At 40.0% G+C, this 23717-nt stretch overlaps 1 protein-coding gene and 1 long non-coding RNA gene across 7 annotated transcripts in view; one reads left to right on the top strand and one right to left on the bottom strand.

Annotated features, from left to right (window-relative positions):
- The window catches only part of LOC117796500, a 33029-nt gene extending 21693 nt beyond the window's left edge, over window positions 1–11336 (top strand). The window contains exons 2-4 of one of the 2 annotated variants that reach the window (XR_004621060.1): window positions 6676–6803; window positions 10426–10577; window positions 11217–11336. This is a non-coding gene — a long non-coding RNA (uncharacterized LOC117796500). Of the gene's footprint in view, window positions 1–6675; window positions 6804–10425; window positions 10578–11212 lie in introns of both variants that reach the window. The other variant, XR_004621061.1, reaches the window with a different exon arrangement.
- SRGAP1 (SLIT-ROBO Rho GTPase activating protein 1) overlaps window positions 1–23717 on the bottom strand; it is a 275112-nt gene that overhangs the window by 67131 nt on the left and 184264 nt on the right. For all 5 annotated transcript variants that reach the window (XR_004621057.1, XR_004621058.1, XR_004621059.1 and 2 more), the window contains exons 7-10: window positions 20086–20307; window positions 17978–18079; window positions 6738–6935; window positions 6168–6252 (exon numbers count right to left, since the gene is read on the bottom strand). Coding sequence is in view for 2 of the 5 variants with exons in the window: in XM_034644551.1 (XP_034500442.1) it covers window positions 6168–6252; window positions 6738–6935; window positions 17978–18079; window positions 20086–20307 (607 nt within the window). In the remaining 3 variants the exon portion in view is untranslated. The remainder of the gene's footprint in view (window positions 1–6167; window positions 6253–6737; window positions 6936–17977; window positions 18080–20085; window positions 20308–23717) is intronic.

Raw genomic sequence — 23717 nt, 5'->3', positions numbered from 1 at the left:
ATATATATATATATATATATCATATCTTCTTTATCCATTCATCGGTTGATGGGCATTTGGGATCTTTCCCAATAAAATAATTTGGCTATTGTTGATAATGCTGCTATATACTGGGATGCATAGGCCCCTTCGAATTAACACTTTTGTATTCTTTGGATAAATACCTAAGAGTACAATTGCTGGGTCATTGGGTAGTTCTATTTTTAACTTTTTGAGGAACCTCCATACTGCTTTCCAGAATGGCTGCACCAGTTTGTATTCCCAACAACAGTGCAAAAGGGTTCCCCCTTTCTCTGCATCCTCAACAACATCTGCTATTTCCTGAGTTGTTAATTTTAGCCATTCTGACAGGTGTGAGGTTGCATCCCATTGTGGTTTTGATTTGTATTTCCCTGATGAAGAGTGATGTTAACATTTTTTCACATGTCTCTTCACCATTTGTATGTCTTTGGAGAAATTATTTATTTTTGGGGTGTTGATTTTGATGAGTTCTTTATAGATTCTGGATACCAGCCCTTTATCTGATACGTCATTTGCAAATATCTTCTCCTTTTCCTTAGGTTGCTTTTTAGTGTTGCTGATTGTTTCCTTCACTGTGCAGAAGCTTTTTATCCTGATGAAGTCCCAACAATTCATTTTTGCTTTTGTTTCCCTTACCTCTGGAGACATGTCTAGCAAGGAGTTGCTGCGGTCGTGGTCAAAGAGGTTGCTGCCTGTGGTGTTCTTTCGGATTTTGATGGTCTCCTGTCTTACAGTTAGGTCTTTTATCCACTTCGAATTTATTTTTGTGTATGGTGGAAGAAAGTGGTCCAGTTTCATTCTTCTGCATGCCCCAACATGATTTGTTGAAAAGACTGCCATTTTTTGATTGGATATTCCTTCCTGCTTTGTCAAAGATTAGTTGACCATATAGTTGTGGGTCCATTTCTGGGTTCTCTATTCTGTTCCATTGATCTATGTGTCTGTTTTTGTGCCAGTACCATAGTGTCTTGACGATTACAGCTTTGTAATACAGCCTGAAGTCTGGGATTGTGCTGTCTCCTGCTTTGCTTTTCTTTTTCAACATTACTTTGGCTATTTGGGGTCTTTTATGTTTCCATACAAATTTTAGGATTGTTTGTTCTAGTTCTGTGAAAAATGTTGGTGCTAGTTTGACCGGATTTGTTTTAATTCTGGGCCTGAGCTCCCAAATAATATATCGTAAAAATATAAGTCTTATTCCCCAGCAAACACTTCGAAAGATCCTAAAAGAAAGGTAGGAATTATGGCTTACGCTTTTGTCTCCCCCATATGACTAAAGTCAAATACAAAATACTAAAAATGAGCTAAGTTACATAACACATGTTAAGTTAAGATTATATAACACATATTAAGTTAAAATTTCAAAGTCTTGGGGTGCTTGGTTGGCTTTGTCAGTAGAGTATGTCACTCTTGATCTCGGGGTTGTAAGTTTGAGCCCCATGCTGGGTGTAGAGATTACTTAAAAATAAACTCTTTAAAAAATAAAATAAAATAAAATAGAATAGAATAAAATAAAAATTTAAAGTATCTAAAAAATTCAACTGGATAATGAAGGTTAATCACTTTCAAGTGATTCAATGATAAAGACACTAATAACTCCTTAGAAACGAAATGTTTTTCTATAAATTTGAAGTTTTGCTACTTTTGTTAAAATAGCCCAAGCAAAGATTCTCTAGATTTAGAAGAAGATCATATATTAAATGGCTTAAAATCACTTTGCTCCATCCATCCATGGTTAATAGTATGAGATAAAAAATTAAAAACCTATAAAAGATACATTTTGATTAATGAGCCCAGAGCAAGCTCCACAGACCTATCATTCATAGTATAACTGCCACCACATCCACTGTCTTGTTCAGCTAATAGTACTGACTGTGCCTCAACTGATGAATGAGGTTTTATTTTTTAATCAGTATCATCATTAATAGATCAATAACACACAAGCTTAGAAGAAACTGCTTCCCAGAGAAATGTGAAAGCTTCCAGTGGTTTGAGGATTAGATTTCAATCACTTTCTTTGGAAGGCTATTTAATTATTAAAAACAACAGACAATTTCTTCCCTCACCCCCCTCCCCATCCCACAATATAAGCCATTTGGAGGAAAAAATGACCCACGACCCAGGATTATCTTGTTCTCGCTACAAACACCTACTTTGAGTACTCCGATCATTTCACTTGAGAATTAAGAAGTGAATTATTTTTCACACTCAAATGTATTTTATCACCATAGACTAAAAGGGAAAACCAAAATACAGTGTGGTGGCAATCTGAGATTAAAAAAAAAAAACAATAGATGGAATATTTAAAATGTGTACAGCTCAAACTGGACAGAGGCACCCGGAACTGGGTCCCCAGTGAATGACTGATAAGGACTCCAGCACTACTTTTCAGTCCTTTTTCTTCCTTAAGAATACATTGCTTTTCTAAAAACCATAATTATTCACAATCAGCTTCTTTTTTGAAAGTATGTTTGTACTTCTACTCAGAGACACAACGGATTCAATGAGGATAAGCCATTTAATTCCTTTGTCAGAAACCTTATGCCCAGGTCTAGAAACAATCTAACATGGAACTCAGCTTTCCAGTGTCAGTTTTTCTGTGTTTAGGGAAAACTGTACTGATATTTACACCCCCACCCCCAACTCCAAATGTTGCACACAAAGAAGCCAGTGTGAACATGAAGGCTCTTTATGAAAAGAAAAAGAAACAATTTCAGTGCCTTAGTTCTACGGATATAGATCTCATTTACTGTGTTGATGTCACTTCTCCAAATTAAAAACAAATGACATCACAAAAGGATATAATGGTCTCGCTGAAGGATGATGAAGAAGGTGATGACTTTGGTCTTAACAACTCATTATGTATTTCTTTTTATTTCAGTTTTCAAAGATGTGCAATTCTGAATTTTGACAGTGTGCCTTTAAGAGCCCAATCTAGTTGCTTCACAATGTTGTAAATCAAAGGACTTACTGGGCCTCTGGTAGGCTGCCAAAAGCAAGCAGTAAGACAGGCCAAACACATGTCTGTAGTTACAGTTTCAGCTGTGTACAATCAACTGCTAAATCCCTGGGTTAGGCCCTATTTGTTTTACTACGAAGGCAGTTTTTGCAGCAGTGAGTCTACTATATTTCAGAGATGTGATTTCTGTATAAAAAGTCAGGACTGTCCCCAAACACACCATCGAATCCTGTGCTACTAACCTTATTTCACCAAGCCCAGACTTGGATACCTTCATAAAGACTCACCATTGGATTATCTCACCGTGGGACAGGCACCATTAACTCTCCTTCGGTTCAAGCCTATCAACCTGAACAGGGCTTGCATGGGGAGCCAGCAGGCTCACAATGGTAGAGCTAAAAGGCGGGGACAGGCTCAGCCTCTCTCTGGGCAAAGCTGGCAGCATGAAGCCCCGGCAGTGACCAACGAGTGGTGTGCTACCAAGCCTGCACGTGGGGCAGGGCTGGGGAGCAGGAAGGCCTGCAGCGCGTGGTTAGAGGCTAGTGTGTCTGATGCCCCTGGATGGGAACCAGCCAGTTTCTGAATAAATCCAATCTGGTGCAGGCCTGGTACCCCTGAACCCAGCTTGCGTCACTATGATACTGGAACCCATTGAGAGAAATTCCAAGATAAAGAAATCCTGGCTCAGAGTTCACAAGGTACAATACAGCTTTACAGAGCAGAGCAGCTAACGATGGAATCTGGCATATGGGCTCGGTAAGTTGGCTAAAACAGAGCCCTATCCAATAATGCCATGTAAAATAATATGAACTGCGGGGGCTCTCTCTCCAGGAGACATCAGGGAATCTATGTAGAATGAGTATCATAAAAGTTTCAGAATGTGACCCCAAGCGAATTAACACATGTGTTTGCACGCACGCCAAGAATGAATTCACCCACTACGTAATTGCCTCCAACTCACGATTTCTAAAGTGGTATCCATTCCTGTAGGGAAGGACTCTGTGCTTCTAAGCATTCATCAAAACACTTAACGATAATTTATGCTTTGGGACAGGCAACTGGCCTTGGGGGCATCACTGAAATATCAGACGTTTCGTGGTAGGTGGAAAAAAATGATCTTACATGATACTATGAAGGAAAAAAGAAAAAAATGAGGACACGGTTGCTGAGGTAAGACAATTATTCAAAGAAAAAGAAAAGAAAAAAATGCTTTTTAAAAAAAAGTTCTAACCTCCATTATAGAAGAGTTGAAAGCCTTGCACAGGGCTACCCTTCTCTGAGATTTCCCAACCGTTAACATTTTGCCACACTGGCCTTATTTCCTTCTCTCTCCCTCTCTCTTTCTGTATCTTTGCTCCTGAATTGATTGAAAGTAACTTGCAGATATTATGATATTTAGCAAACATTTCTTTTTTTTAAATTCAATTTTGATTTTCATTTTCTTAATATTGTCACTTTTTTATTTATTTGACAGAGAGAGAGAGAGAGGATGAGCAGGGGGAGGGGGAGGCAAAGGGAGAAGCAGGCTCCCCACTGAGCAGGGAGCCCTACGACATGGGCTGGATCACAGGACCCGGGGATCATGACCTGAGCTAAAGGCAGACGCTTCACCGACTAAGCCACCCAGGTGTCCCTTAGCAAACATTTCCTAAGAATAGGAATCTTCGTTTTCATAATCATACCACCACTGTCATATCTTAGAAAATGAATTCAATAATGTCATTTAATATACAGTCTGTCTATATTTAAACTTCCCCAATTGTCCTTAAAATGCCTTTTGTGGGGCGCCTGGGTGGCACAGCGGTTAAGCGTCTGCCTTCGGCTCAGGGCGTGATCCCGTTATGGGATCCGGCCGCACGTCAGGCTCTTCCGCTATGTGCCTGCTTCTTCCTCTCCCACTCCCCCTGCTTGTGTTCCCTCTCGCTGGCTGTCTCTATCTCTGTCAAATAAATAAATAATCTTTAAAAAAAAATGCCTTTTGTAACTTTTGCTTTTTTGATTCAAAATCTAATGAAAGTTCACACATTGTCTTTGGTTATTTTAATTCTTAAGACACTTTCTAGTAGTTTAAATGTTAATTCTTCTTCTAAATGAAATCAGCCTTTTATCTTAGAATCTGGCATCCTAACTATAATACATGGAGCCTTAGGTCATGATGACCTTTCTCCTAGTGCTCATTCCCTGAGGATAATGTGTCCTTTGGAGGAAACCAGGAGATAAGGTGATGACAAAACCGCCTTGTCAGTAGGAAGGTTCTAGAATAGTAGGGCACAAGAGTTTAAGTCAAAGAACAGCAATCTTTTTTTGGCCTGAGTTAACACACCTCCGTCCCCTCATTTCCCACTCCCATCTGTATTCTCTTTCACTTTTTATAACTTCTGGCAAGATCTAGTGGGAATAAAAGATAAAGTTACAGACTATGAGGACGTTAAAACAGGGACTTTGCTTGTATTTATTTTTTTCCTTTTAAATTTCAAGAAGATGAAAAGAGAAACAGTAACATTGACACAGTCCCTTTTGCCTATAATCCTTTTTTCCCCATCGTTTTTCTCATTTGTAAAAACGGGGAAAGTGATAGCCCAGTTCAATATACAGTTTAGAACAATGCCTAGTCCTATAGAAGTGACAGCTATTCTTATTTTTGTTATTATTAGCTACAGCAGTATACTTCATTAGATTTTTTTTTCAAGGAAAATCAATGTCCACAGAAAGAAAAAAAAAAAAGTCGCCCAAGCTGGTTTAACTGGTTCCTAGAGTCCACGGTGGCATTAGATGTGACAACAAATACTGGCCCACTGAAACAAAGGGGGTGGAACTGGAAGGGTGGACAGGTCCCAGAGGGTAAGGAAGAAGTGGCTGGGTGGTCAGCAGGTGGGGGCAGGTGCAGCTCTGCCCAGTCTTCTCCCTCTAGGAGTACCAGGTGTTGGGAGCACCAGGCTGGGCAGAGTGTTCCTCAGGAGCTCTGTGCTGGCTTCTCAGCCCTCCCCGGATTTCACTATTCTTCCTCAAGGTTAGCACCGAGCTTATAAGGAACTTGATTATTATAGTTACAGCAAAAGCCCAGTCTAAACAATCAGTGTTCTCTGCTTCTTGAAACACAAATCCATAACTCACACGCTTCGTGGACTAGCTACATGACACAATACAAAATCCATGTCATCCTCCCCGTCTGCTTCAAATAACTGACCTTCTCCAAGGGTCCTCTGCAGCAAGTCATGTTTGGCTTGAAGTTTTGTGATGAGATTACTACCTTCCAAATATTCTCTGAGTTTCTGCAAAAGGAAAGATTCATTTTTAACTTAAAAAAATATGTATTTCATGTCAAGGAACTTCCCACGGGATATCTAAAATCCAGCCACTTTTATCTGCTAGAGCCTAGATCCTTGCCAGTCCACGTGCGGTCTGATGCAGACCAGCATTCTCTGCCATCATCTGGGAGCCTAGCAGGGAGGCAGACTCCCAGGTCCCTCCTTCCCCAGACCTACTAAAATCAGAACCCGTGTGTTAGCAAGCTCTCCTGGTGACACGTCTGGGTGTTAAAGATTAAAAGTGGTCTGAGAGCAGTCCTTTTTAAATCTGAGGAACTTTTACGAAAGTCCTAACTCCTATCTCAGACCAACAGAATCGGGAACTCCAAGGGCAGTCAGGAGTCCGTATTTTAATGAAGAGCCCATGTGATTCCCATCCAACTCTAGACGCTGTGTTTGGGGACCCCAGATCTGAGCTCCAAAGGTGGCTGGGGAAGCAAAAGACGCACCATGAAGTAGAACTGCTCCGTCTCCTGCTGGTTTGCTCTTCTCTTGGCGATGCTGGGCTTACTCAGGTAGGTCTCGGAGACTGTGGACTTCACAGATTCCGTGGAGCGGCTGTGCTGGAAGCATTCAGAGACATCGTAGTCCTCGATGGTGACCATATCTTGTATGGTCTGCAAGGTGGCTTCGGTTGTTTTCTTAACCTGGGGACGGGAACACATTTCTCATGTTACCACATGATTTCGTGAATCCCACACTCAGTGAGAATCTGTTCCATCAGGCAGAGGTGAAGACACAGGCCCTGCCCCAAGAAGAGGAGAGAGAGATAGGTAAACAGCATCCACCATCACCAATATAAAGAGAGGCTTTCTTCAAAATCGTTCTCAAGAGGATATTTCTGTGTATTTCGATCCCTACAAATCTCATGTATCACTGAGTACTCTCTCAATTACATTTTTGAAAGTAAACTTTTTAAAAATGGGAAGTTAAACTACACACAAAAAATACACATACCATGAGTGTATTGCTTGATGAATGATCACAGTGAACACACTTATGTGACCACCACTCAGATCAAGAAATATAGTACATTACAAATATCCTTGTGCTTCTCCCAATTACCACACATCCCTTTCTCCTCCTCAAAGGTAGCCATTATCCTGATGTCTAACATCAAGTATTAGTATTAGCCTTTTTGTGCTTCACATACATGGAATCCTACAGCATGTATGATTTTTGTCTTGCTTCTGTTGTTCAACTTTATGTAGTAAGATTTATTCATTTCTCGAAGAGTATAGTATTTCATTGCTGAATGCTAAATATTCATTGTAGGAATACATCATAATTCATCCCTTTTACTGTTGATAGATGACTTGTTTCTAGTTTTGGGCCATTGAGAATAATATTGCTATGAATACATGTCTAGCATACATGGGCAGAATTGCTGCTTATAAGGTTTGCCAGATTGTTTTCTAAAATTACTGCTCTGATTTGTATTCCCACTAGCACAGGAACAGAGTTCCTGCTACTCCATATCAAGAGTTGGTATTCTCAGTTTTTAAAATTTAAACCATTGTGTTGGGTGTGTACTGGTATCTTATTGTGGCTTTAATATGCATTTCTCTGATGCCTGAGATTGAGCTCATTATAATACGTTTAAGATAATTTGGATTTCCTCTCTTGGAAATACTTTGTTTAAATCTCTTGCTCAATTTTCCACTGGGTTAGGAGTCTTTTTCTTACTTATTTGTAGATATGGATATGAGTCTTTTGTTAGTTATATGCTGCAAATATCTTTTCCCACTCAGCTCTGGCTTTTCACTCTAGTATCTAGATGAACTGTCTCTAATTTTAATGTAATCAATTTACCAGTCCCTTCCTATATAATTGGTATTTTGTGTCCTATTTAAGAAATACTTTCCTATCTCAGAACCATAAAGATACTATTCTTTGTTACCTTCTAGGAGCTTTTTAATTTATTCTGTATATTTATCTTGCACAATTAGGTCATACTCTACCTTTACTTATCAGTCTAGTGTAAATCGACAGCTTTATCCTTTTCCCAATGTATAGAATCTAGAGCACCTTAACTTCATTTACTTCTCCTTATTTATACACTATTTTTATAATGTATTATAATAGGATAAATACATCAGTTGTTATAGTCAGTATTCATTTAGCTTTATCCATATATTAGTTGCATTATTTGACCTCCTTTCCTTATATATATATTTTTTTATTTTTTAAAGATTTTATTTATTTATTTGACAGAGATCGAGACAGCCAGTGAGAGAGGGAACACAAGCAGGGGGAGTGGAAGAGGAAGAAGGAGGCTCATAGCGGAGGAGCCTGACGTGGGGCTTGATCCCATAACGCCGGGATCACGCCCTGAGCCGAAGGCAGACGCTTAACCGCTGTGCCACCCAGGCGCCCCCCTTCCTTATATTTTTAAGAGTAACTCCTGCCTTTAGAAATTCCTTTCAACATGAGTCCACTGGTGGTGAACTCTTTTTTTGTTGACTAGGAAATTTATGAAAGATATTTTCATTTATGAAAGATATTTTTCCTGGTTGGCAGTTTGTTTTCTTTCAATACACTTAAGATGATTGCTGTATTTTCTTTCTTCTATGTTTCTGTTCAATGAGAAGTTTGCTCTGAGTCTATTGCTACTTTGCTTGCTTCTCCAGCTGCTTTTAAAATTTCTTACATTAAAAAAAATTATTTATTTGAGAGAGAGAGCACAGCAGGGGGGAGGGGCTGAGGGAGGAGACGCAGACAACCTGCTGAGCAGGGAGCCTGATGTGGGCTGATCCCAGGACCCCGGAATCATGACCTGAATCAAAGGCACTGAGTTGAAGGCAGATACTCAACCAACTGAGCCACTCAGGTGCACCCCTAAAGTTTTCTACAGTTTCACCATGATGTGCTTATGTATGGATTTAAAAACATATTCTACCTGGATTTTTTTGGACATCTTAAAATGTGCGATATTTTTCATAAATTCTAATACATTTTCAGCTTTTATCTCTGCAAATATTGTCTCCTTTTCTATTGTTTTCCTTTTTGGGAGTTTAATTAGTATGCTAAACATCATTGTGTTCTCTATATCTCTTTACCCTTCTCTTCATATTTTTTTTAAAGATTTTTATTTATTTGAAAGAGAGCAAGTGTGTGCACGAGTGGAGAGGGAGGGGCAGAGGGAGAGGGACAAGCAGACTCCCCGCTGAGCAGGGAGCCCAATGTGGGGCTCAATCCCAGTACCCTGAGATAATGATGTGAGCTGAAGTCAGATACTTAACTGACTGAGCTACCCAGGCACCCCTGTTTGTATTTTCTATCTTTTTGTTTTTCCATGCTGTATTTGGATTATTTTCTTCTGATTTGTCCTCCACTTTGATAATTCACTCTTCAGCTGTGTTGATTCTGATGTTAAAACCATCCACTGATTTGTTAACTTGGGACACTGTAGTTCTTACTTTTAGAATATCTCTGTGGTACATTTTCAAATCTGGTATTTCACTGGTTATAGGTTATGGTTCCCTACTGAAATCTAGGCTTGGCTTTTATCTCCTTGAACACAATAAGTAGCTCTTTTACAGTTCATTTCTGATAATCTCAATATCTGGAGTTCCTGTAGGTATCTCTCTGTGATTTGATGTCTGTTTGCTGGACGTTTTGGTAGAATTATTTGAAGTCTAGGGTGAGACTATCATCTTCTAGAGAGAATGTCTACTCATTTTTCCAAGCTGATTTGGGTACTAATAGCTCAGAATCACCAGGTTTTATTTCTGTTCAAAATATTTGATGCTCTTCATTTTGGGAACATATGGTTCTCTGTGCCATGGACTTTAGGCTTGGCCAGACACCTTGTCCAGGACAGTGAAATGTGAAATAATCAGCTGAGTGACTCAGTTCACTATTACAGGAAGCAGAAATAGCTTCAATTACTCTTTTCTTTTAATCAACAAAATACTGTTGAGGGAAGAAGTAATGGCAATCAGTATTAGTTCTGACACTAAAAGAGGTCACGTGATAAAACAAAAAAGCACAAAGAAATTTAACAGACTTAGTCATTATTGCTGGGCATGTGCACAATGCAAAGGAGAGATATTACTGGGAAAAAGCATATTAAAGGTTATTTAAAAAAATACTGTAAGTGGTTACTTTAAGGAAGTCATGATTACATATTTATAGGCTGAATGAAAAGACTCAGAACCCCAGAGGTGACATCAGCAAGACGGCAAAATAGGAGGTTCCCCTGCACATATTCCTCCGTGCCCTGCTGCGACAGTAATCTGGCGGCCATTGATGGACAAAAGTGCACTTGTGGGAGCTTTGGGATCCAGGTAAGAACTTGTACAACCTTGGTGGAGCCCAGGGCTGAGGAGGACCAATTTGAGAATGTAGGCCTAGGCCCAGGTGGGAAGCTTGCCAACCCTGGTCCTGGCTACTGACCCAGAAATAGCCAGGTCCCCTTGGGGACTCCGTTACAGTCTTATCTGGCCTTGGTCTTGTCACCAGAAGTAGCTGCCAAGGGACCCAGGAAGAGCCACATCTAATTGTGCTTCAAGTAATAGGCCTGCTGACCTTGGTCCTACCTGTGGACCGTGCAGCAGCCCATGCTGTAGTTCTAGTCCGTCTCAGCCCTGGTCATGGAGCAGTCTTCCATGTACAGTGACTTGTTAGAAGGCATGTTTCTCAGTCTATGTGCAGATCTTAAAGTGGCCCTGTAACCTGGCCCCAGGTGGGAGACATGTCTGTCTGTGCTCCTGGAGGCAGGTCTGCATATTGTGGTCCTGGCCATGCACCCTGAAGTGGACCTGGGACTCCACTGGTGCCTTCAGCTGGGGTGCAGAGCCAGTCCTACCTGTTAGGAACCTGTTTAGCCCACAGACTGTAGAGCCAGCAGCAGCCATGTGATTCCTGTCATTGTCAACAAAACTGTTTCTTTTTTTCCTTTTCTCAACTTTCTTCTCCGAAGCAAGAGTGCCATGGTTAAATTTGGAATTGTCAGAAAGAATAAAGGATGTGACAGAAAACACCAGACAGGATGGCTGGGACTACATACTATCCCATGGGATGTTCTCAACGAAGAATAACACCAGCTTCTGACACACAAGTCATGTTAATAAGCCACAGGGAGGGAATATAATGAGGCAACTACGAAACAGCTAATATGAGGCTTGTGATGACTCCCTATCAGCAGCAGGAAAACGCAGTTAGCTTTGGTAGGGGAGGCCAAAAACGTGACAAGGAAGATGAAAAAACCTGAAGAATGTACAGCACTGGAGGAGTGCCGAGGTGGCCGGGACTCTGAGATGAGAGTCAAAATGAACGACAGAGAAGAGGTGACTTTTGTGGGCTGCTGCAGCCTGGCTCTTTTGCCTTTGTACTCACGGAACATTACAGTCCTTGGAGAAACAAAACAGTTGCTTTGATTTTATTCTCTAAACACACTGTGTATTAGTTTCCCAGGGCGGCCGTCACAAAGTACCACACGCTGGGGACTTCGACAACGGCAGTTTATTGTCCTGCAGGTCAAAAGTCTGAGGTCGCGGTGCCGGCAGGGCTGGCTCCTTCCCAGCGCTGTGTGAGGGAAGGTCTGCTCCCTGCTTGCCTCCTTGGCTTGCAGATGATCACCTTGTGTCTCTTCACACGGCCTTCTCTCTCTGCTTGTGTGTGCAAAATTTTCTCTTTTTATAAGGACACCGATCACACTGGATGAAGGCCCACTCTAATGACCTCCCTTTAATTACCTCTGTGAAGACCCTTGTCTTCAAATAAAGTCATACTCTAAAGTATGGGGCTTAGTACTTCAACATGTCAATTTTGGGGGAACACAATCCTACCTCTAACACACACATTATTTTAGGACACTGTGCCCGGCACATTACACAGGCCTATTCATCCTTTAAGACTCATCCATCCATCCGTGAAGACGACCCCCAGCTCTGCCTAACCGTCCCCATGTGTCTATTTACTTCTTGCCACGACTGACCTGGGAGGCATTGCAATGGAGCCCTGTATCACTTCAGATGTGCTAAACTTTACCAGAAAGAGGCCAGACACACACAGAGACCAGATTAACGCCGTAGGTAACCAGTGTGGGGTATGGAAACTTACTGGCAGCACAGGCCACAGAAGGCAGGAGCAGCGCCGTGGCCTTCCCTCGCTCCTGGTACGGATGCCAGTGTCCTTGCCCGTCCTGGGTAATGAGGACAATGATGCCAACTCCATCTCTCACAAGCACCTACCACACTGTTCAGAGGGCTATGCTGTCCATCTACAGGAGGAGCACCTCAGCTTAGAGACAGCTTATTAACGTTTGTGTCTCTAGTCAGTAGCACAGTGCCTGGGACACAGCGGATTATCCAAAAGGTCCACTGAAGGAATGGTAAAGGGTTGAAGTCATCCTCCTTTCAAATCCACAGATGTCGAAGAAGCATCTGGCACGCGCCAACAACATGGGCTTTCTTTGCTGACAGCCATCCTGAGTTTCGCCATTCTATTCAGGCTGCCTTATCCCGTGACTCACTTTAGACCCTTTCTAGAAACTCTCCTCGCCCTGCTTGGTATTCTTCTGGATGCAGTTGCTTCCTTCAGGGAGTTAAAGCTTATTTGAAACTATATATACACACACACACACACACACACATACCATACACACTGCTTCTAAAAATATGTGTTTTTTAGGGGCGCCTGGGTGGCACAGCGGTTAAGCGTCTGCCTTCGGCTCAGGGCGTGATCCCGGCGTTGCGGGATCGAGCCCCACATCAGGCTCTTCTGCTATGAGCCTGCTTCTTCCTCTCCCACTCCCCCTGCTTGTGTTCCCTCTCTCGCTGGCTGTCTCTATCTCTGTCGAATAAATAAAAAATAAAATCTTTAAAAAAAAAATAATAAAAAAAAATAAAAATATGTGTTTTTTAAAAAATGTGTTTTTGTGAGACAGCTGATCCCTGTTTTCAATTTTGGTCAAGATAATGCTATCATTTGACGGATAAATGGCAGTAATCTTTTACTTAGGCTCCTACTGTTAACCTCATCAATAGAAGGTTACAGGCAAGTAAGAAATACTTAAACAAAAAATACTCAAATAAGCAAAAATGAAGTTGAAGCCACAGAGAAGATCAAAAATAGTAATTATAGTTAGGTAATTATCAAACTCCACATCTTATACCAAAGTCTTAGAAGAATCTGACAATAGCCCCTAAGGGTCTGATCACTGATTTCCATGACTTGGCATTGTGCTGCAGTCAGTGGTTAGTATGGGATGTTTTTGGGGGAAGTGTGATTTTTCTACCCGAGACAGGAGGTATAACCAAAATCTCTCTTATTCCCCCTCAATTACCCAGGCCATGAAAATTGCTTCAAATGTTTACATAAAATCTTGTTCATTACGGTTGAAAATATCCTGTGTAAGGAATATATTTTTGGAATAGTCTGTGAATTACTCCCTAGTAAATTGTCGGTGAAAGATTTTAAGTAAAGCGAGGAAAATTTATAAGGGGCTGTCAGTTCATTAAACAGTGTTGCAAATTAATGGAGGACTCACAGGCTCCTCTCTTTTCCATTCCCTTCAGTGGGATAAATCTCTAACCTAAGAGAAACTCATTTTAAACATGAGGTTTAGTCATGGCACGGAAGTGACCTGCTTATGAAAACTCTATTTTCTGGACCAAATGTGGGGACAAATGATCTGACAATGGGACAAACTACTTAAAACTAAGGTTGTACTAAAAATATGAAAAGCATAATTGCTCTACTTAGACAATTCCTCCTTCTTCTTTTCTTTGGCTTTGTCTAGATAAAGGGCAGAAAGAGGAGCTTTAAGAAAAGGGAACTGCAGTCTATGGGGAAATACTCCAGAGCTAGCTTGGAAAGAAAGGAGCAAAGGGAATGACCCCCACGCTGAAATCCCTGTAACAGAGATTAAAAGTGAACTTGAAGAATGTGTGCAAGACCATGTTACATTAGATGGGAGAATAGTTAAGAGTGCGAAAGGTATCAATGATTATTTAGATACAGGTTGCTTTGGAAGTGTTGTCTTTAAGAGCAATGTTTACTAATGTTTCAAATAAAAAATTAAACTTTGGGGGGCGCCTGGGTGGCTCAGTCGTTAAGCGTCTGCCTTCTGCTCAGGGCGTGATCCTGGGGTCCTGGGATCGAGCCCCACATCAGGCTCCGCCGCTGGGAGCCTGCTTCTTCCTCTCCCACTCCCCCTGCTTGTGTTCCCTCTCTCGCTGGCTGTCTCTCTCTCTCTGTCAAATAAATAAAATCTTAAAAAAAAAAAAAGTTAAACTTTGAAGTAAGAAAAAGAAAACAAAAAAATGGGAAAAAAGTTGTGTAGGCAGCAGGCTCTGCTCTAATTCTATGTGTACAACCCACAGTGGGCACTAATAAGTATTTGCTGGCGGGCTGACAGGAGGTTGAGATCATTAGGATTGAGGCAGCGAAGCAAGCGTGCAGCATACTGAAACTGGAAGGTCATTTTAAAAGGCCTAACAGGCAAATGTGAAGTTGTGAAGAGACAACAATTCATTATAAATCTGTATCCACCCCAAATTCAAAGAAGCCCTTCTCGAAACTAGCTTTTACTACGTGTGAGTATACTGAGGCCATTTCACAAATGCTTACCGCTCTCTTTGTTCTAAGGCCAGTGCTGCAAACTCAAATATCTTCGAGGGCCAAGGACGTAGTGAAAATAAGGCAAGTGGGCCGAGTGGGGAGCATGGCAAACTGGAAGGACATGCTGTGTGTCTAAAGGGAGCATCTCAGCTCCAGCCAGTTATTGTCCTGCAGAAATGCAGGTCTCGTATGATCAGACTTTCTAATTGTTTAGAAACTGGAAACAGATATTCTAATTCTTAAATGACAGCAACTCATTTTTAAAAATCAAGCACTGTAGAGCAAACAAAATTTGTCCATGGCCTGTAGGCTCTTTGTATGGAAATTTCCATCTAGAAATGCTTCCTACAGTCTCAAATAGTGCCCATTATTTGTAGTCTTTTAAGATTTGGTGACAAGGTTCATGTTCTCTTTAGCTGCCGTGTCCACGCTTTTTGTAAACTTGGATGAAATTCTCTTTCAACTTTTACCTTTTCACTGGGCAGTCATAATTATTTTTAGTTAACTGAACTCTTTCCAGTGAATTTTGGACTTTGTGTGTATCTGTTTGTGCAGAGGCAGAGAATTACATGTTTCTTTACTTGTATATTTTCTTTTGAGAGCAATGTGTCAATTTTCTGACCTTTATCAGTGGAGGACCAGAGGCAAATTCTTTATTTATGGTGGAGAAAAGTGCTATAAAGGACTCCAAATCAGCAATGATTGCTATTTTGCTCCAAAGTTACGTCCCTTATTTTTTGCATTATATAAATGACTTGCTATAGTCTGGCTCTCATGCAAGACACATGCAAACTGTGACATTCATCTCTGTACTCCCCACACCTGGCAAAATATGTGGAACGCAGAAGTTGATGAACAAATATTTATTGTACCGAAATGAACTGACTCACAGTGTCAAAATCCCTTAAGTTGGCTCTCAAAGTCTCTTGTCATCTGACTTCAGCTTCACCTTTGGCTTATCCTCAAGAACCTGGATGATGACCAAATTCCTCTGGGAAACCAAGGTTCTTCCAGGGCATTTTGAAATATACTGAAGCCACTTTTCCTCCTTCTCTATCAATGGAAATCTACTGATTGTCAAAAATCCAATTTAACTATTGGAAATCCCATTCTATGACAGTGCATTTTTGTTTGTCCTACATCCAGCAGATCATAAACCACCATTCACGCTCACTAGAAACATCAGGACTATCTAATTCACTTGTTTCTATGGCAGATGCTTTTAACCCTCAGAAAGCACTGACTACCACTATCAGTTTATACGGACACTGCCTCTCAACATTATGCCCCTAAGGGCATACACTAAGGGTCAAAACCTTAAAGGCCTGCAGAGGCCAGACAGGCAACAGAAATGGAATAGTCCAAGGTAAGAAAACTGGGAGCTGAATGACTATGGTGAAGTGGAATTCAAATACCCCAGCTTTTCCCTTCATGAGGCAATGCAGGGTCAGAGTCGCCAGACTTGCTCATTTTCAACAGGCCAAAACCGTGGGAGCCAAACAAAACAGGTCTGTGGGCTGCCAGTTTTGACCTTGTGTACAACACATTATTTTCCTAGAGTTTAGAGACAGTTTCCAAGTAAAACAGCAGGAGGATACACACACACAAATTGGAAGTCACTAGATGTACAAACTGTAGATCTATTAGGATCCAGTAAACTGCATTAGGCAAGTATTTTGTGATGCCTCGCCAAAACCCTAAGCTCGAAAACACCTCAAGAAGAGTAATAGCTTTGGAAAGGCTCATTTGTGAGACTTCACACAGCGACTGAAGCCTTAATCACATGGTTGCATCTTAAATACACATGTGTGAATAAGGGCTGGTTTGGTTCTGCTAGAAAGGACGGAAGCCAGAAAGCTGCAATGGATTTTCACCAAACTAGACTGGTCTAGAAACACACCACTGTTTCTTAACAGAACCAAATACATGTTCACAGAGTTCATAACATCCCGTGGGATTAAAACAAAAAATGGTACCAAAGTGCATTCTGGTAGTTCATTTCCTCAAGGTGAATTATTGTTATTGTTTTTTCTGTCCCACATTCCTTCCTTTCAGGAATTGTCTCTAGAAATACATATTTCTGTTGGAGCTGTCAGTCACAAGGGCTCTATGCATGAGCACAAGATCTGATCCATGAAAGATCCCATTTCTTGCATGTAATGGCTGGTCTGGAAGTATGCATGATTGAAGTCATGCCAATAAAGCATCTGAGTTCAGAGATAAGGACCCTGGGATGAGGCGAGATGGCAAGTTACAGGGACCATGTAGTTTGGGCTATCCCAATATGAGGGAAAACAACTACCAACACATGCAAAATACAACTTCAAAATGATGGAAAGAGAGATTCCTCATAATATCATCAGAATACAGATCCCATCATGCCTGAGGCTATGCAAACATTGACCAGTAAGTAACTTTCTAACTTGAGTTAAGTTTGATTTGGGTTCCTGTGATAACTGAGAGCCTTAGAAACATTTGTGGTTCATATTTACTTAAGGAGAACGTGGATCCAATTAAATTAATTTCAGAAACAAGCAGCTGAACGGTATGACTGCTTTCTAGCTCAACATATATTTATAAATTCACATTTTATGTTCTGTCCACCTAAAGTCACTAATATCAGCAAATAAACAGTTTCCTATTCTCATTCAAGGACTATTTTAAAATATGATTTCTGTACTAATTGTATCAGTAATGCCATGTTTGGTACCAAAAGTCTAAAGAATACAAAAAAGCAAAGAAATTACTAATTTCAGAAGTTAGGATTAAATTATTAACATGTCAGTCAAGTTTTGTTTCCATACCATTGTACATTCTTGGATACATATGTTGAATTTGATCATTTATGGGAACTATTTTCAGTATGAATTACAAATTTAAAGATAACATGTGTGTTTACATGTGTATGTAGTGAATCCCTGGTAAAGGATTCATCTCTGGTAGAATACAGAATCTTTTTGTTATCTTCGACAAGGGGTATTTTAGGAACCATGATTTAGCTGGAAATGCATGATGAAGAGATTGCTTTTAGAATGTTAAATATGCTTAGGTCATGTGACAATGTCTTCCAGTGTACATTAGAATTCTGATGACTTGTGGGGCAGAAAGCATGCTCGCTCACCTCCTCATTCTCGATTTTGAGCGTGGCCAGTCGGGACTGCAGCTGCTGGTACCTGAGCATGAGCTCTGCCTGGACGGGCTGCTGGGCGCTGACCTGACACACCTGGTCGGGGGAATCAGAAACCGCAGTTATAACAGGGCCATCGAGCCGGCCTCCAGAGGCACGGGTTTCCTACTTAGATGCTGCATGAGTCACACGGATCCCCTCAAGATTCCAATGGCATCTTTACTTTTAATAGCCACCTCAAAACTTCAGTGTTAAATACGGACTTGCTACATAAGTGGCAAGAGCAGAACACAGCTGCGTGGCCTGGATACCACGGGGAAGACAGCAGCTGCAGGAAGCTTCGCTCTAAGAATGAGGCAGTTGCTGGAGAGGGAACTCTGATGCTGACGTCTCACTGGTGGAATTTGGAATGACTACGGGCAGAGGGCAGAGCGCAGAGTGCAAAGGATGACCCACATGAACCACACAGGCAAAAACAGGGGCGGCAGCAGGGCCTACTGGCTGCAGTCAGACAGGTGACCGTGCTAGGTTACCAACCCTCAGCTTCTTTCTCTGTGAAATGGGGATACTAAGATTTCCTACACCGTGGGGTCCTTGTGGGGATGAAGCGAGCTCATGTACAGAAAGCACTGAGAACACTGCCTGGCACATAGTAAAGACTCAGAAAATGTAACTATTAGCATCTTTCAACCATGGCTTGCCTTCCTACTATCAGCCAAATCATGGGATTCACCATATATGTGAAGAGGCCACTTCTTGTGGTCTGTGGCAGAAACGTATTTTGGCTGTGATCTCAATTATGGTCAAGGTCAAAATTAGAGCCTTTTAATTATATTATATTTAGTTATATTTAAATTATACCAGAAACAAAGTTTCTTTTCATTTTCCTTGTCATAGAAATGCTCTTGGCACATGGGGGTTTCCTTCTATGGAGTCCCCAAAACATCATCGAGGTTATTGCTCCCTGGCAGAACTGGCCATAAAAAAGGGGCAACTGACTCATTTTATTAAAAAAAAAAAAAAAAAAAAAAAAAGGAAAAACTACTAACCCAATTGAAGTCACTTCTCCATAATATCTTATCATCCTATGTTTGACATACCCATCACTGAAAAATTGTAACACTAACCACGTGGTTTTGGAAACATAACTCTGGGTGGGATAAGTCACCTGACTCTCAAATTCACATGCTATTGGCATAAAAACCGCTTACCATTTCTTATCGAGTAATTTACTCTATCAGATCAAGCAAATATAGAATTGGGTTAGAAATACAGCAGGCACACACATATCTTATAAATCTTAACACTAAATGTCTCAGAAAAAAATACAACATTAAAGAAATCTGTCACCGCTATTATATCTATTTTTAAAAACATATTGTCACCACAATTAGCTAAAATTGAGTTTTTAATCTATGAGTATTGTTCTGCACAGCTGGAAGACCAAGTGCTATACAGCGTGCTCATTAATTGGTTCTTCTTGTTTTCCCGGCCGCAGACAATAAAATATACCACTGCAACTCATATGCAGCTTAGATGGATTTTCTTCCTTGGGTAAAATAGGACAGAAAGCTAAATTCATATAAAGAACCTAAGATGTATCATTTCTAACGCTCATTTTACCAGTTTGGAGACAACTTGAGTCTTAAAAAAAAGTTTTGCATTTTTTCCCCCCTCTCCCATGCTCCTGACATTCACAATCATTTTTCTTCATGGGGATCTTTAAACAAAGATTACAAGAAGTCTTTAGAGAAATTCTCTTGGGCCAGCAAAATGTTTCATTTTGAACTTAAATTTGAATATCTAGACGTGGAGGAAGGACTAACTATCCTGAGACAGTGTACTGCTTACAACCAACCGAGTTTTACACAGGTTTGGCCTCTGTAGGCTTGCCCCTTGCTTTAAAAGGTGGTTGTGGCTGGGGTGGGGGGTGGCGAGGGAAGGCTGTAGTGGCTGATATTTGGATATAACGAGCTAAGATGCCATACAAAGGCAGGAGAGAGAAAACACCTGGGTATTCTGACAACTCTTGGGTTATAGCAGGTGAAGAGTAACTAATGTAAGTGAAAAGACAATTCATTAGTTTTAAAACAATTACTGACCTCATCACCCATGTGAGACTGAAACTCAAACTTCATTGGTGGACAGAACGCAGCAGGGTACATCTCCATGAATCTCTGCTTATCACTCCTGGGCTCCAAATTGTCAACTGCATTCTCAATAATGTCTAAGCCTTCATGTCTGGAAGTTTCAAGATTATACTCTGCAGAGAGATATGTTCTCAGGGCTCTGTTCAGACTTGCATGGTAGCCAAGATCACAGCACTTAAAAAATAAAAGAAAATCACATATAAAAATGAACTTAAAATGGATCAAAGACCTACATGTGACAGCAACAACTATAAAATTCTTAGAAGAAAACATAGGAGTAAACCTTCATGATCTTGCACTAGGCATTGGTTTCTTGGATATGGCATCAAAAGTACAAGCAAAAAAGAAAAAAAATAAATTAGATTTCATCAAATTTGAAGACTTTTGTGCTTCAAAGGCACTATCAAGTAAAAAGATAACCCACAGAATGGGAAAACTTTTTGCAAATCACATACTGATTTAAAAAATTTGTATTCAGAATATATAAAGAAATCCTACAACTCAATAATGAAAAGACAAATAGCCCAACTAAAAAATGAGCAATGGAATTGGATAGACATTTCTCAAAAAACACATACAAATAGTCAACAAGCACATGGAATGATGCTCAACATAATTAGTCATCAGGGAAATGCAAATCAAAACCACAATGGGATACCACCTCACACACCCTAGTATGGTTATAATAAAAAAGACAGATGACAGGCATTGGGGAGGATGTGGAGAAATGGGAATTTTTTTATATGCTGCTGATGGGAATGAAAATTTTGTAGCCTCTTTGGAAAAGTCAGTTCATCAGAGAGTGAAACACAGAGTTAACATATGACTTGGCAGTTCCATTCCTAGTAATATATAAAGAAAAATAAAAACAAATTTTCACAAGAAGAAATTTGTACGTGAATGTTATAGCAGCATTATTACTAATAGCTGAAAAGTAGAAACGATCTAAATGTCCAACTGAAAAAAAAAAACAAAATGAAACATTATCCAGTCATAACAAAGAAGTAAGTACTGATACATGCTACAACATGTAGGATCAACCTTGAAACATTATGTTAAGTAAAAGAAACCAGCCACCAGAGACCACACCTTGTAGGATTCCATTTATAGGAAATGTTCAGAATAGGTAAATCTATAGATATAAGAGGTAAATTAGTGGTTGGTAGGGGATGGAGGAACTAGGGGGTGGTGGCTAAGGGGTATAGGATTTCTTTTTGAAGTAACGAAAATATTCTGTAACAGATCATGGTGATAGCTACACAAGTTTATACTAAAAGCCAACTGTAGATTTTTAATGAATGAACTCTATGGTATGTGAATAATATCTCAAGAAAGCTGTTAAAAAATAAAAGCAGCAAGAGCAAATACTGAAAGGAAATAATGAAAAAATAACATTTAAACTTGTTCATGATTACTGATACTATGACTAATTGAAATCCTTATAGGACACACACACACTAACTGTAATATTTTGGATTTGTATAATTTACTGATGACTCCGTAATACTCTGTACTCTTTCAGAAGTGAGAAGAACAGGTTTGAATCTGACAAAAAAGTTCAGGAATGTCTTCTTTCTTATCCTTACAATAAAATTTGTAAACACGAAATGACTGCCAAAGTCCTTTTATTGGATATTGAATTTAGGGATTCTTAAATCTTCATTCCCTTTAATTTGCATTTGCATTTATTTTTTCATGTTGTATTTTAAGAGAATATAATTGAAAAAATATAACTCTGGATATTGAAAGAATTTTAAATTTGTACATAGAAGTAATATAAATCTCTTAAAGAGGAAGTGGCTTATAAAGGTACAAAACCAGGTCATCCCAATATTGTTCTAATGCAATACAATCAATTCAATTTGATTCAATTCAACCCACTAATTGGGCATCTATTAGGTGTCTGGAAATTTTGCTAGGCTCCAGGAATATGAAGACTGGAATACAGTAAAACATAATCTCTATTCTCAAGAAATTTGAATATAAATTGTTCACTTTACTAGTAAGGGAGTAGTAGAGGGGCACAAAGGAAGTAACCTCTGTACAAACGATGCATCCACCAGGACATGAACCGTCAGATCGGCCTTTATGAAGGCGCACATTCAATCACTGACTTGTCCTTAGAAATGTCAACATATTTAATTTGACTTTCACCCTCCAATTTCATAATTATTAAATTTGGGATTTTTCTATAGAGATATTCTAAAATCTGGCTATTCAAAGTGTGATCTGTAGACCATCAGCATCACCTGGAACTTGCTAGAAATGCAGAATCTTGGGCCTCAGCCCTGACCTGCTCAATTAGAATCTGAAGTTTAAAAAAAAAATCCAGAGGTGATTTACATACACTGTAAAGTCTGAGAAGCACCATGCTAAAACATCGATTAAAAAAAGGTCCCGTAACCCTGTCCATTGGGAGTGCTATTTCTCCAAGCAGGCAAGAAAATCAACTCGAGTAAATATAATTTGATTTAAAAAAGCAGAAAGAAGATGCCATATCACAATTACAAATACTAGCAAAATACAATTATGAAATGCAGCAGTCTCATCATTGGTACACTTTCAGTGGAATCAGCTGCACTCAAATATAGAGAATAATTTCCAGTTAATTAAAAAACTCTAGTCTCAAAAGAGCAAAGTCCTCTTTTATTTCTTTTGCTCCTCGAAATTCATAAAGGTTCTGTGTAGCCATTTTATACACATCAGAGGGACCAAAAAATTATTCTACCTTTCAGTAATACCTCACCTTGTGCAAACATGAATTGGTAAAGGAAATGGCCTCATTCCTTTGAAATGTACTAGTGATTCAAAACACCCCACTACTCTGACAGAAGACAGATTCGGCTTGATTATAATGAAGCAGATCATATAAGCTGCTTTACTCTATGAGTACTGGATCCCAATGGGAGTTAACAGAAAATTGATATTGAGGAAAGAAACCACCTAGGGAAAAGGCCCCGCTCTAAACCGAGTCTCTTTCCGGCTCAGAAAGGAAGAAGGAGAGGAAGAACAAAGGAAAAAGAGGAAGAGAAATAAAGAAATTCAACCCCAACTACCTAATTGAAGTAGAGTTTGGAAAAATACATGCTAAGTTTTTATTATTCCCAGACTTACACAGTGTGCTCCCAAAATTTCTAAGAGTTGCTTCTTTCGGGGAGTACATGTCAAAATTACAACAGCACTGTGCATACCTCCACACTCAGTTCACCCCAGTGGATTTGTAGTGTTGGACCTAGTAAGGCAGCCTGCTTTCACTGGTGGTTTCCTAACAGGCTGGGGAGAAGTATGCATGTGGCTTCGCAACCAATCCAGAGGACCCCCCAGGTGTCTTCTGGTCTTTGAATGCTATACCTCATGTGGAGGTTTCTGTGATGAGCCTGATGGACAATTTCCTTCTTTGATCCCTACGGGAGCTCAGCAGTCTGTTAAGTCACTTAATTAGCATGATTCTGTTACTTCTGATATGCAATGTTTTCTATGCTCTAGGTTTTTCAAGCATTCTGGACTTTAAAAGAAACACGAATCAAATTTTTTTTTTTTTAAGATTTTATTTATTTATTCGACAGAGATAGAGACAGCCAGCG

Source organism: Ailuropoda melanoleuca, chromosome 15 (assembly GCF_002007445.2).
Source record: "Ailuropoda melanoleuca isolate Jingjing chromosome 15, ASM200744v2, whole genome shotgun sequence".
Lineage (NCBI taxonomy): Eukaryota > Metazoa > Chordata > Mammalia > Carnivora > Ursidae > Ailuropoda > Ailuropoda melanoleuca.
Note: the sequence above shows the minus strand (reverse complement) of the source record. Positions and strands in the feature narration are given on the sequence as shown.